The sequence below is a fragment of the Candoia aspera genome, chromosome 2, assembly GCF_035149785.1.
Source record: "Candoia aspera isolate rCanAsp1 chromosome 2, rCanAsp1.hap2, whole genome shotgun sequence".
Taxonomy (NCBI): domain Eukaryota; kingdom Metazoa; phylum Chordata; class Lepidosauria; order Squamata; family Boidae; genus Candoia; species Candoia aspera.
In genome coordinates, this window is record NC_086154.1 from 38601517 (window position 1) to 38615740 (window position 14224).

Sequence of the window (14224 nt, forward strand, 5' to 3'; positions counted from 1 at the left end):
CCTTAATAATTTGCCTTATCAAAGTTCCCAGTTATGTACAGTACATCAACATGACTTCATACATATTTATATCTGTAAGTGTATATAAATTACTCCACTTTACAAATCCATTGCAGACTGTCATAATCAGTGTATAAAGATCTGCAGAGAAAGTGAGACTTCAGAGACAGGATCAGGGATCAGAGTATGGATGGCATGTATCAAATTTTTAATATACATAGTACTCTACTTGTTATATTGTGCATCTGTTATACCTAGTTTCCAAGGCTAGACATTGCTACTTTTGTAACACAATCTCATGTAAACCATGGCTTGGTTTTTGGAGTCTCATTCATGTGTTTCAGACATTGAAAATGAGAACATTCCACAACCATTGACATAACATGTAACATTTAAGTTTTTGAACTCTTCACTGCCATTCTGGACTTTAATTCTAAATGTATGGGATTATTTTTGCATCCGGACCTTGTTGGTTTTGGGTTTCAAATACAAGATAATGTAAATCTAAGAACTCTAAAGTCGTCTTTCTCTTTACACAAAGCAACTGTTTAGTTTTTGCTGCATTTTAATAAATGCTTCCATGTGTTCAATATATATGGGCCATTAAGAAACACATTTTCTTCCAGAAGAATTGGAAACTTTCCTTGAACAAGTTTGAGTATCTCACAGTGGAGATACTTTTTGGAATAGGTGATATAGATGATTAAGAATAAATCTACATGAGCCTCCCTCTCTTTAACTACTATTGATGCTTTTATGGATAAGCAGAGTATGCAAATCCACAACCATCTCCATTTCTAATTAACAGTAACTGGAATTTGGAAAGAACAAACCATCATATTCTCAGATCATGTTTCACATTCAGCAAAAATGGTATCTGCTGTGGGTTCACACATTATGCTTAAGTGTAGGCATGCTGTCCACCATGGTTAAGGAACTGAAAGCTACACAAGGTGATGTTCAAGTTTACATTAAGCAGCCAAAGCAGCAAAATTTGTTGTCCAGATGTACCCACATTCCCTCCCAAGCAGCAGGTTTCATGGAAGGAAAATAAAGTCTTTACAAGAGACTTGAATTTATCGTTTACTGAAAATTTTGAAATTAGGCTAAGGATCAGTGGCAACAGTTTATCCACCTCTGGTTAACTATGTTAGGTTAAACTTGCTCTTCAGTGGACCAGTTATGCTGCTCTTTCCACTGTGTCTTTAATACTGTGTATACAAGCCTGGTATAAATGAGTAAGGTATAGATTTTTTTAAAATGTGTGTATATATATGTGTTCTTCTTTTTAGGTCTCAATTACCCATCAGCCGTCAGGAAGAGGTGCACCTTGTTTGAAATGCAGAGAAAAGTGTGCTGGTTTTGAACCACATTCTTGGAGGTAAAGGGTTTTGCTATTCTTCTTGCTCCTATTTTCTGTTCTCACTTGGTTTATGTTTAGTTCAACTGTAAATGAACCAATAGCATTTGTTCTGTAGGGTACAAGTTGCAAGAGGAGATTCGTGTTAGTCTACTGTGGCAAAAAAGTCAGGAGTCTGGCAGAACCTTTCCCCACTAACACATTTCATTAAAAGGCTATGCATCTGATGAGATGATCTGTATATTTTAATGATAACATTTAAAAGTTGGAAAAGGTGATTCCTGATTATAGGTTAGAAAGAATACTAGTGGAATCGATTACTATCAGTGGAGGGGGGTTGTTGTTGATTTGCCTTTTCCTTTTGCAATATTATGGTCACTGTGAAACTGAAAGAGGTACTGTAATAATATTTTTCTATCCCTTTGCCCTAGAACTATATTAAATACTGTTCTAAGAAATTTGCTTTCATAATTCCTGTCTCAATGCTTTTGTATGTAGAAGGATTTACAATGTAAAGATAGTAGTATCAAAGTCTGGTTGGTTAATTCATTACTTTTCTAAAATTCTGAACTGGGTGCTTGAATTCATTCTATATTAAATGTCTTCATCCTGCTTACAAATGCAGGATATGACATATAACGTGGCCGTTAATTACACATTCATGCCATGTCTACAGTTCAGATCATACATGCCCACATTCAGACCTAGTGGATTTCGCTCCCATGAAGTCAAAACTAGAGAAATACACTGGACGCATGTTACCATTGCTTAGCAGAATCCCTAGCTTCTTTTAAACCCTGTTAGAAACAGTGTACCTGGCTATAAATTTCCTTGTAGAACTGCTAACAATCAGTCATCTGCCTTTTATTCTCAGTCACTGATACAGATTAAAACAGCCCCCATTCAAGATGCAAATATACTTTGAAACCTTTCACTTTCACCATTCAGAAATAGTAATGGGAAGAAGTCTTATTAACTTCAATACACGGTAGACCAGACAAACTAGTATAGTTTTTCAGTATATTGAAATCTAGATTAATATAGCAGGGCTACTAAACTGCATTGTGTTCTTTTTCAAATTTTAACAATTTTCCAGATGAGCAGCATTAAGCCACGACTTTTTCATTCACTGCATTTGAGTAGTTACATTCTTTGTCAAAAGGCCTGCTTATATACTGTAATTGTGTATCTCTGACTTCTGGCATTTACAATAGTGGGTAGCAGCTCAGATATTCCTGTTGAAGGATGCCAGGCTTTCGGCACTGATGTCATCTTTAAAAATGTCACATTCCCTGAAGCCTCCACTCCCAAGGGAACAATTTGGAAAGATGCAAGGTCCCTAGTTGAATGCAAATATTTGAACCTTTTGGTTATATCTGTTCACTTTATGTGAATGCTGTTAGGCGTGTAGTGATTTCAGTCTGTTTTGGTTTCAGTGGAAAAACATTTTCAGAAGAGTGATCCAAAATGCAGATAAAAATACAGCACCACTCCTGCCTGTGTTTTAATCTTGCACAATTGGCAATGGAATTTCTTCCACAATAATGACATTTTGTAGCTCTGTAAGAACTGCTCAAAACTGGCACTTCTTAAATAATCCTTCCTCTGCATTATATTGTCACGCATCCTTTGTTAACACACTGTTCTTGCTAAATGTCAGCTTCCTCCTACTTCAATCTATTAACTGATTCTTATGTGCTGAATACATGTTTGTGCCTTAAACTAAAAGAAAGTGCAAGGCTTTCCCCCTTCCCTGATGAGATACTTCCTCTCCTGGTGTCAAGATTTTTTATAATGCTTGTCCCAGATTTCATATCACATTTTTAAGACCTATCAGCTCTTTTCTATTCTCTCCGTATGTGGATAGTGTATTATTTCTTGCATTTCAACTTCCAGATTGATTCAAAATATTCAAAAACATGCAGGTAATATCCTCTTTGCATGGTTAGAACACTTCAGAAAGCAGGTGACTGCTATTTTTGATTTCTGCATGTATTATATGGTATCCAAAGCCGATAACTAGACAAAATCTAAGTAGCCCATAACTAGACAAATCTAAGTTAGACTCCAAGCATGAGGCATGGTCTGTGGAGATACCAAAGGAGCATATCTGGGAACAGTTTGATCCTGTTGGACAGGATCCTCTGGACAGTAAATGCCACCACTTGTCATCTAGACCCATGTCCCTCCTGGATGGTGAAAGCAGCTCAGGAGATGACATGTGGCTGGGTCCAGGCGATGGTTAATACATCCTTGAGGGAGGGTTTCTTTCCAACTGCCTTTAAGGAGGCGCTGGTACAGTCTCTCCTCAAGAAACCATTGCTGGACCCTAATGTACTGGATAATTTTCTTCTAGTCTCCCACCTCCCCTTTTTGGGGAAAGTGGTGGCATTGCAGCTCCAGAGGGTTCTGGAGAAAACAGATTACCTAGGCTCCTTTCAGTCAGGTTTCAGGGCCGGATATGGGACAGAAATGGCATTGGTTGCACTTATGGATGATCTCTGATGGGAGCGGGATGGGGGTAGTTCATCCATCCTTGCTCTTCTTGACCTCTCAGCGGCTTTCGATACCATCGACCATGGTATCCTTTTGGGTCAGCTCAGGGAGTCGGGTGGGCAGCGTGGTTTTGTGCTGGTTCACTTCCTTCCTCCAGGGCCGGTCCCAATCGGTGGTGATAGGGAGTGAGAGTTCCGACCCTCGACCCCTCCTTCGTGGGGTGCTGCAGTGTTCGGTTCTCTCTCCTCTCCTATTCAACATCTACATGAAACTGCTGGGTGAGATCATTCGTCACCATGGGATGAGGTATCATCAATATGCTGATGATACTCAATTGTATATCTCCATCCTGGGTAAGTGATGCCATGACCGCCTTCTCTTGGTGCCTGGGGGCTGTGGGGACCTGGATGGGGAACAACAGGCTTCAGCTGAACCCTGGTAAGATGGAGTGGCTATGGATTAAGGGCTCCTCCGTATCCGGGACTTTGCCATCTTTAGTTCTCGATGGGGTTGCACTGCCCCAGACATATCCGGTGTGTAACTTGGGGGTCCTCTTGGACTCACAGCTCCTGCTCAAAGAGCAGGTGGCAGCCGTGGCTAGAAGGGCCTTTGCACAGGTTCATGTTGCGCACCAGTTACTCCCTTTCCTGAACCGTGAGGCCCTTCGAACAGTCACTCACACCCTTGTTATCTCCCATATTGACTATTGCAATGTGCTCTACGTGGGGCTACCCTTGAAGAGTATCTGGAAGCTTCAGCTGGTCCAGAATGCAGCTGTGCAGGCTATTCTTGGTGCCCCTAGAAGGGTGCACATAACATCTTTGCTGCATGAGCTGCATTGGGTACCAATTTGCTTCCAGGTCCAATTCAAGGTGTTGCTTATCACCTTTAAAGCCCTACATGGCATGGGACCAGGCTACCTGAGGGACTGCCTCTTCCTTGCTACATCAACCTGTCCCACCCAATCATGCACAGAGGGCATGCTGTGGACCCTGTCAGTAAGAGAATTCTGTCTGGCGGGGTCCAGGAGGCAGGCTTTCTCTGCAGTAGCACCCGCCCTCTGGAACATCTTGCCCCTGAGGTGAGGTTAGCCCCATTGCCCCTAGCCTTCTGGAGGAATTTGAAGACCTGGCTCTGCCACTGGGCTTGGGGAGGGGAGGAAAATAGTCATACTTGGGGTTAGCTAGTGCTTTGAAGTGCCCCTCCTATGCAAGGACTGAATGAGATCACAGCCATCTATTTTAGTAGCTATGTGTAATTGTTTTATAGTGCACTTTAATACTGGAATTTTATTATATATTATTTTGTTGTAAACTACCCAGAGTCCCTCTGGTGGGAGGAGATGGGCAGTGATAAATTTAATAAATAAATAAATAAATAAATAAAAATATGAATATTTTAATTCAGGTGAGATAACCCTGCATATAGATATAACAAAGAATATTTAAGTGTAGGCTTTTAAAGGTTATCATGATATGTGGGGGGTGGTGCATGCAAGGCTGTGCAAAGGCACTCTGTGTGCATGTGAGGGGCTGGATTTGCCCCAAATTTTGGCAGAGGAGAAAGGCCAGGGGCAACAGAAGCTTAAGGAGGCTTATGGTGATGGTAATTCACCTCCTCCATAAGAAGCCATCACTGGACCTCTCAATGATGGGTAATTTCCAACCTGTCTCCAACCTTCTCTTGTGGGAAAGTTGTTGAGAAGTTGGTTGTCCTGCAGGTTCAGAGGGTTCTGGAGGAAGCAGATTATCTGGACCTCTTTCAGTCAGGTCTCAAACCTGTGCACAGTATCAAAATGGCATTGGTTGTGCATGTAGATGACCTATGGCAGGATCAAGATGAAGACAGTGTATTCAACTTGGCCCTCCTTGATCTTTCTGCAGCCTTCAATACCAGCAATCATGGTATCCTTCTGAACCATCTCGTGGAACTTGGGGTAGGAGGCCCAGTGTTACAGGATTTTCCCTCTTCCTCTGGGGTTGGTTTCAGTCAGTGTTGATGGGGGAGAAATCATCCATCAGCCTCTACTTTGTGGGGTGCCTCAGGGCTTGATTCTCTCTCTCTTCCTGTTTAGATTAGGTATTGTTAAATGAGGTTCTTCACTGGCACCGGGTTAGGTATCATCAGAATGCTAATGATATCCAGCTATACATCTCATCTCGTTTCGTGTCAGAAGTGGAGGAAATAGAAAGGGGGAAAGTATTAATTAAAATTTAAAAAGTTAAAAACATTTGATAAAAATATAAAATTTATAACTCTAGCCCAATGCCGGGCCACATTGATGACAGAGGTGTTTGCCTCTGTGTGCATGTCGGTCCCAAAGGACACTGTAAAAGATGGGTGGTAGTTTGAATATTGCCGCATTTGCAGCAAATATTTTTGCCCTCAGGGAGAAACCCCCATTTTTCCATATAATCTTTAGTTCTGGCCAAACCAGTGCGCAATCTGTTTAAACATCTCCAGACCGTCCATTCCTCCTCCGAACCTCCAGGCAACTCCTCAAGCGGTTCTATCCAATTATGAAGATGTTTTACTTGAGATTTCCATCTTTTTAATCTTTGTTTGAACAATGCGACATGTTTCACTAAGTGCCCTATCCACCTGTGTAGAGTGCGCAGAGCAGCCCCAAACAGGGCAGGCATACTCTCCCGCCGAATAGCACAATGCAAGGGCAGCCGTGAGTAGAATGGTAGGGTGAGCACCCCAAGTAGTACCAGCCAACTTCCTGAGAAGATTATTACGGGTGGAAATCTTTTGCTATAAGTTGCAACAATGTCTTTTAAAGGTTAATGTTCAGTCCAGTGTTACACCGAGGTAACATGGTGTCTCACAATGTGCCAGACTCACTCCAACCCAGATAATAGCAAGCCTACATCTGGCCTGCCTATTTTTGAGGTGGAAAGCACAGACATTAGATTTTGACGGGTTAGGTTTTAGTCCATTCTCGTTATAATATTCAGACATATTCTTAAGAGCCAGAGTGAGCCTGTCTTCCACTTCCTCGAAGTTAACTCCTTGAGTGGTAAGTGCCAAATCGTTGGCATAGATGAAGGACAGTGTATCAGGACCGACGGGTTGATCATTAGTATATACATTGAATAACAGGGGAGCAAGGACACTCCCCTGTGGGAGACCATGCTGCTGAACTCTCCGATTCTTTTTTCCCTGGAATTCAGTGAAGGATCGATTCTCGAGTATTGCCTCAATACATTTAGTTAAAACAAGATCATGTGTAATATTATATAATTTCAAGAGAAGCTTCCTATGATTAACTCTCATAAGCCGCAGATAAATCAACAAAAGCAGCTCCTGTGATTAAACCTAATTGAAAGCCATCCTCTATATGCTGGACAAGTTTATCTGGCCTGTGCAGGACTTTATATAGGCTGTACATCTAAACCCCTGGCTGTCCAACCCATGCTGTTGAAATCCTGCTTGGTATTTGGAGGCTGTAGAGGGGAAATCAGGGGTGGGGGAAATCGGACTGAAACTCAACCCTAGAAGGACCAAATGGCTATGAATTTGGTGTCTACCTTGATCCAAGAAATTTTCATCTTTGGTTCTAAATGCACCTGCACTACTCTTGACAGACCTTGTGGGTAATCTGGGGGTCCTCCTGGACTCATAGCTCTTTTTTTAAAATAAAATTTTACTAAGTTTCAAGACAAAGATAAAAGCTACAAAAAAAACAAAAAACTACAAAAAAGAAAAGGAAACTAAAAATGTGTAAAAACACAAGAGGATTTTTTTTTCAAAATTACAATGTCATCACACTTTATTGATTAGTCAAATGACCATATCAGAAAGTTGGGCATCAGCCACTATAAGATATAGAATATAAAATATGATACCATAAAACAGCTAAAATACAGTAAAATTAACTAAAATATACTATGGTGAGATAAAAAACGATAAAATACAGTAGGGTAAAATAGAGATAAAATTGTAAGATAAAAATGCAAGATGTAATAAAACAATAAAATACAGAAACAATGTGAGTTTAAATGAATTCATCACCTTTACATGCCACCCCAATGCATTCTATAAATTGCGTTCTCAGTTGGACAGCCCTAACTATAAACTTAACAGTTGTATTGACCCCATATGTATTTGTGCCCTGGACGAAGTAACATAGTCTTTTGTTACGATCCCAGTATGTGGTTCTGTCAATGTCTGAAGGTACTGAGCCTTGCTCGGGCATATAGTTGGCAGTTAAATAGGACATATGTAATGTCTTCTACTTCACATGCTCTGCAAACACATGTCCTCTCAAGATAAGGCACTTGGTGGAATCGTCCATATTTGACCATAGAATCTAGTTGTTCAAATCTTGCTCTAGTAAGAGCTATCCTATGGTATTGAGTCAGACCCATTGTCAGGTATTTTTCTATTTGAAAGGACAGTTTATTCTTGGCCAGCCATTTCGACAACTTATTGTGTGCAAGTGACTCAATGTCTGGTTGGGCATTAACATCCAAGACTCTTCGTTTGAATATTGCCTTGGCCTGGTCTCTGGCTGAAAGTAAGTATTGTGATGAAAAGCCGAGGAATGCGATAGTTTGAAGGAGTTGCTTGATCCATGCGGAGGGTTGAGGTGCGCCCATCTGTTCTTCAAGGCACATTTTTGGTAGTCTGTCAGGTTCCATTGGGAGACTCCTCCACCAGTAGTTGAAGACTTTGGTTACTGCTAGACTATAAATGGAATGGGTGCCTGTTTCAGCTCTTACTGCTGCTGCAGGTGTATTCCTGTCGGTCCCCAGAATAGTTCTTAAAAAGCGTGCTTGATTTTGTTCAAGTAAGGAGGCCTTTGATAGGCCCCACAATTCGGCACCATATGTTAGCACATTTCAAAATTACAAAAAGAAGTGGTTTCTGCCTTTTAAAAGCAAGGATATACAAAAAATTCCATAATCTCTTACGCTATATTAAACCAAATTATTTCTATAAGTCATTCCACTTTAGCACTTAATAAAAATCACTAAGTACTCATAGGGACTTATAGCTCTTGTTTGACAGCTGTGGCTTGGAGAGTCACTGCACAGCTCCATCTTGTGCATCAATTTCATCTATCCCTGGGGACCCTACTCACACCCCTGCCTTAATCACCTCTCATCTGGATTATTGCAGCGTGCTCTACATGGGCTACCCTTGAAAATCTCTTAGAAGCTTCAGCTTGTCTAGAATGTGGCAGCATGAATAGTTATGAGGCATCTTGGGGCACTCATGTAACACTACTACTCTGCAAGCTGCACTGGTTATTAGTAGGCTTCCAAATTGATTGAAGGTGCTGATTGTGAGCTATGAAGTCCTTCATAGTGCAGGACCCAGTTTTTTGTCTCTGATTGTCCCTGCCCAAACCCTAATAGAATGGGCATGTTCTGGGTCCCATCTCTGAAATACTATCACTCGGTGGAATGCAAAAGATGTGCCTCCTTGGTCATTGCACCTGTCCTATGGAGGAACATTTCCCCCCTCCCCCAAGGTTTGAATGAACCTGACACTGCCTGTGTTTCAGAAAACTCTTAGGACCTGGCTTTTCCCTCAGCATTGGGTTGGGAGGTGTCATGCCCATCTTTTTGGTTGGTTTGGACTGTGTGTAGTTGCCTATGTTTTATTTCTATTTTTTTAAGGATTTTAACTTTAACGTTGTTACCATGTTTTGTTTTTTATTTCTACCCCACCCGGAATTATATCTGATTGGGCAGCTGTAATGGTTGCCTAATCCCAAATACTCAGTCTCACAAGCTCGGGCTTAAAGATAACTGATTTATTAAAGGAATAGTATGCAAATACAGAGAAAGCTGAGAATGAGCAAAAGCGCACCAAATACAAACTTTAAAAGCCTTGCCTTCAATCCAGTTCCGCCCCAAGCGCTCGTCAGCACGCAAGTTTAAACGTAACAGGGTTAATTTGTGCAACAATAGGAAAAGGACCCACAAACTTAGGGCCAAGTTTTTTGGAAGGTTGTGATGACTTGATAAACCTGGTTGACAAGTAGACTTTATCCCCCACAGTAAAGGCAGGTTCAGGTGAACGTTTTGCATCTGCATGACGTTTGTAAGTGGTTTGGGCATGGAGCAGAGCTTGCTGAATGTTTAGCCATGAGTCTTTGAGAGAGTCAGCCCAGTCAGTGAGGGAGGCTGGTAGGGGTTGTGGATGAGGAAGTTCAGGGATAGGGACGAAGTCCCGACCGAAAACAGTTTTAAATGGAACCTGGCCAGTGCTTTGATGTAAGGCATTGTTATAAGCGACTTCTGCATAAGGGAGTAGGTCGACCCAGTTGTCTTGTCGGTAATTGACAAAAGCTCGCAAATATTGTTCAAGTGTAGAATTAACCGCCTCTGTAGAGCCGTCCGTTTGTGGATGCCACGCAGTGGAGAGGGCTTGCTTGGTGCCAAGGAGTTTCAAAAATGCCCGCCAAAATTGTGACGTAAATTGTGTGCCTCTGTCAGTCACCAAACGGGCGGGGATACCGTGAAGGCGGTACACGTGAACGAGGAAGAGGCGTGCCAGTTGTTGCGCGGTGGGGATTGAAGTGCATGGAATGAAATGGGCTTGTTTGGAGAAAAAGTCTTTGACTACCCAAATGACGGTCTTTCGTTGACTGGGGGGTAGGTCAACTATAAAGTCCATGGAGATGTCTTGCCATGAGACTGATGGGGTGGCGACAGGTTGCAGGAGACCCTGAGGTTTGCCTGGTTTGCGCTTCGTTGCTGCACAAATAGGGCATGCGGTGATATATGCTTTAAGGTCTTTGAGCAACGTTGGCCACCAGAATTGGCGCCGTACGAGGTGGAGTGTTTTTAAATAACCAAAATGCCCAGCCAGCTTGTCGTCGTGACAGCGCTGGAGGATTGTTTTACGCAAAGCCTCAGGCACATAGAGACGATCGTTGCGCCAAGCAAAATCGTCGGTGAAAGTTACAATGTTTTTATTCGTTTGTAACCAAGTGTCAGTTTTCAGGTGGAGGAGCAACTGTTGTTGCAAATCCGATGGAACTGGCAAGCGTGGCGAGCCGCTGGGAGGCGGGGCGGCTGGAGTTTGTGTTTGATGTGCTCGCGTCTGACTGCGCGTCACCGCTGCCAAACTTAATTGTTTTTCTGTCCAGACAGTGCCCTGGACTGTTGGCCCCGGGCCAGCATCTTGGGGCCGGCGGGAGAGTGCATCAGCTAAAAAGTTTTTCTTGCCTGGTATGAATTTAAGGGTGAAGTCAAAACGGCTGAAAAACTCAGCCCAGCGAAGCTGTTTGGGGCTGAGTTTGCGGCTGGTGCTTAGTGCCTCTAGGTTTTTATGGTCAGTCCTTCAAAAGGGTTTGAAGTCCCTTCTAATAAGTGTTGCCAAGTCTCTAAAGCAGTTTTTACAGCAAAAGCCTCTTTTTCCCAAACATGCCATCGCCGCTCTGTTTCGGTGAACTTGCGGGAGAGGTAGGCACAGGGTTTTAAGGCGCCAGATTGGTCGGATTGTAGTAGGAGTGCTCCGATTGAAAAATCAGAAGCATCCACTTGGACCACGAATGGTTTGGTTGGGTCTGGATGTTGTAAAATTGGTTCAGTGGTGAAGATGTGTTTGAGCGCTTCGAATGCCTGTTGACAGGTTGGAGTCCATTTAAGGAGCGCTCCTGGGTTTTTTGAACGCCGCGTATCCCCCTGCGCTTTAGTTTTCAACAGTTCAGTGAGGGGGAGGGCGATTTCGGCAAAATTTTGGGCGAATGCCCGATAGAAATTGGCGAATCCAAGGAAACTTTGTAATTGTCTCCTGGTACGGGGAGGCTCCCATGCCACAATGGCTTCCACTTTAGCAGGGTCCATTTCAATGCCCTTAGCGGAAATTCTATATCCTAGATAGTCAATTTGTGATTGATGGAAGGCACATTTAGACAGTTTGGCATACAACTCTGCTTTTTTCAATTTAGCCAGCACCTGACACACCAATTGAATATGTTCTGACATGGTTTCAGTATAAATCAATACATCATCTAAATATACCAGTACTCCCTTAAATAGGTGGTCATGCAAGACCTCATTGATTAGTTGCATAAAAACCCCAGGCGCCCCCGACAACCCAAAGGGTAAAACTTTGTATTGAAAAGCCCCAAGAGGACAGTTAAATGCCGTTTTCCACTCATCCCCTTCCCTTATGCGAATACGAAAGTAGGCTTCTCTCAAATCTAGTTTTGAGAAGATTTTGCCTCTAGCCAGATGTGATAACATATCTTTTAGCAAGGGCAAAGGATATTTATTTAATATTGAGACCGCATTGAGCCCGCGGAAATCGGTACAAAGCCTCAATGAGCCATCCTTTTTTGGTCTAAAGAGGACAGGAGCACCAACCGGGGAGTTAGCAGGTTCAATGAAACCCCTAGCCAAGTTTTTATCAATGAACTCCCTTAGTGTTGCTAGCTCTTTGGGAGACATGGGGTAAATTTTTGGGGGAGGTAACTTCACATTAGGCAAAAACTCAATGGCACAGTCTGTTTTTCGGTGGGGTGGCAAGCGATCTGCTTCCTTTTCCCCAAACACATCAGCTAAATCCTGATATTGACTGGGTAGTCCCTCAAGGGGTTGAAGTGTTTGTACAGAGGTGTGTGCTATCCCTCCACCCTCCATGTCATCTAGGAGATCCTTCTCGGGTACTTTGTAAAATCCATCCGCAAAGGTGACAGTTCTATGTAGCCAGTTGATAAAAGGATTTTGTTGTACAAACCAGGGCATACCTAAAATCACTAAAGGGCCCCCCACTGGAGCTACAACAAATGGTAGCTTTTCCCGATGGGAACCCATTTGTAGAGCCACCAGACCTGTGGAATGAGTGACTGCTTTCCCCCCCGCCATAGTTCCATCCAATTGGGTGAAGATCATAGGTCTTGGCAAAGGGAACGTAGACAGTTCCAGAGCCGCTACGACATCAGGGTGCATAAGGGAGCGGGAGCAGCCCGAGTCAAGCATGGCCCAAACTTCCACAGTTTTGGTCTTTGAGCCTAGTTTAACTTTTACAGTCAGCGTAGGGAAATTCCCACTCACCGAATCGTGGTCACGCCCGGTTTCTTCCACCTGCCCTAGGGCGCCCTTCAGGGCAGGTGGTAGCCTTTTCCCGCCGGCTGTTTGAATTGTAATTCCTCCTCCTCTTCCCCGAATGGTAGTTCTGGTGGGTCAAGTTCTGCGATGGCAGCTTTCATCTTCCGCGGTAGGGCAGGCGACTTCCCTGAAGGTTTTGCTTGCCGTTCTTCTGGACGTCGTCTAGGGCATGAAATGGCACGATGCCCTTCTTTTCCACATCTCAGGCATTGACCTTTGGAAAAGCGCCGTTCTCTTTCCTCTTCCCAGGTTTTTGGTTTGGGGCGGCTGGCAGGTCCAGTCGTCCGCGCTCCTCTGGCAATTCGGGATTGTCTAAGTTCTTTTGTATGGGCATAAGTCTGCAGGGCATTTTCGGCACTGCCTGCTAATTGAGTCCATCCGTATAGTGTTTTAGGGTCGTCTCTTCCCAGTGCCCAACGGAGGATTTCTGGTTCTAGCCCTTGCTTAAACATTTCAATTAAAGTTGGCTCAGACCAATCTTCCACCTTCCCTGATAAGGCTTTAAATTCGAGCGCATAATTGGCAACTGAGAGGGACCCTTGGTAGAGTTTCCTCAGGGAGTTTTTGGCTGTCTCTTGGGCTAGAGGGTCTTCGAAATGCTGTTTAAGCGCCCACAAAAAGTCATCGAAGTCCTCTAATTCCGTTGCCTCGGTTTGGCACAGTTGCACATACCAATCGGCTGCCCTCCCTCTCAGTTTATTGGCAATAAAATTGATTTTGCCGTGTTCCGAACAAAAGCTTCGGCCCCAATCCTCCATATAATGCTTAGTGTTAGTGATAAAGAAGGAGAGGGTAGTGGGATCCCCATCGAACTTCACTCCAAACGGTGGGAAGTTTCTTACCAGCTCAGCTGGCTGTGGCGGCTCCGTAAACGTCAGGGTACGCCGAGCCCCCAGGGGTGCCCGATCTCTAGGAGGTCTTGCCTCTCGCCCCCCCACCTGACGGGATGCTCGAATCGTGCTTCTCCCCCTGGGTGGTAGGGTGCTGGGCCTGGGGTAAGCCAGCTGTGACGGCTCTTCCTCCCAATCTTCCTGACTTGGCTCTGCACCCCTGGGGAGATCCTTCAGGATTGTCACTATTAGATTCATTTTGTCCTCGAGTGCTTTCATACGAGCAGGAGTGACCGGCTCTTCAAGGGGTTGGTTGGTTACCACCACCCTCGGTGACAAGGGGATTTCGGGCTCCCAGGATAGTTGTGGAGACCCCCTCCCCGTTGCTCTTTCCATCACGGTTTTGTGTTCACTCCTCAGACTCTCCTGCATAGATATCAGCAACTCATCTAATTGGACATCCC

General features: G+C 43.7%; 1 protein-coding gene across 1 annotated transcript in view; it reads left to right on the forward strand.

Annotated features, from left to right (window-relative positions):
- LMCD1 (LIM and cysteine rich domains 1) overlaps positions 1–14224 on the forward strand; it is a 65281-nt gene that overhangs the window by 19508 nt on the left and 31549 nt on the right. The window contains exon 2 of the mRNA XM_063291617.1: positions 1293–1381. Coding sequence (XP_063147687.1) covers positions 1293–1381 — 89 coding nt within the window. The remainder of the gene's footprint in view (positions 1–1292; positions 1382–14224) is intronic.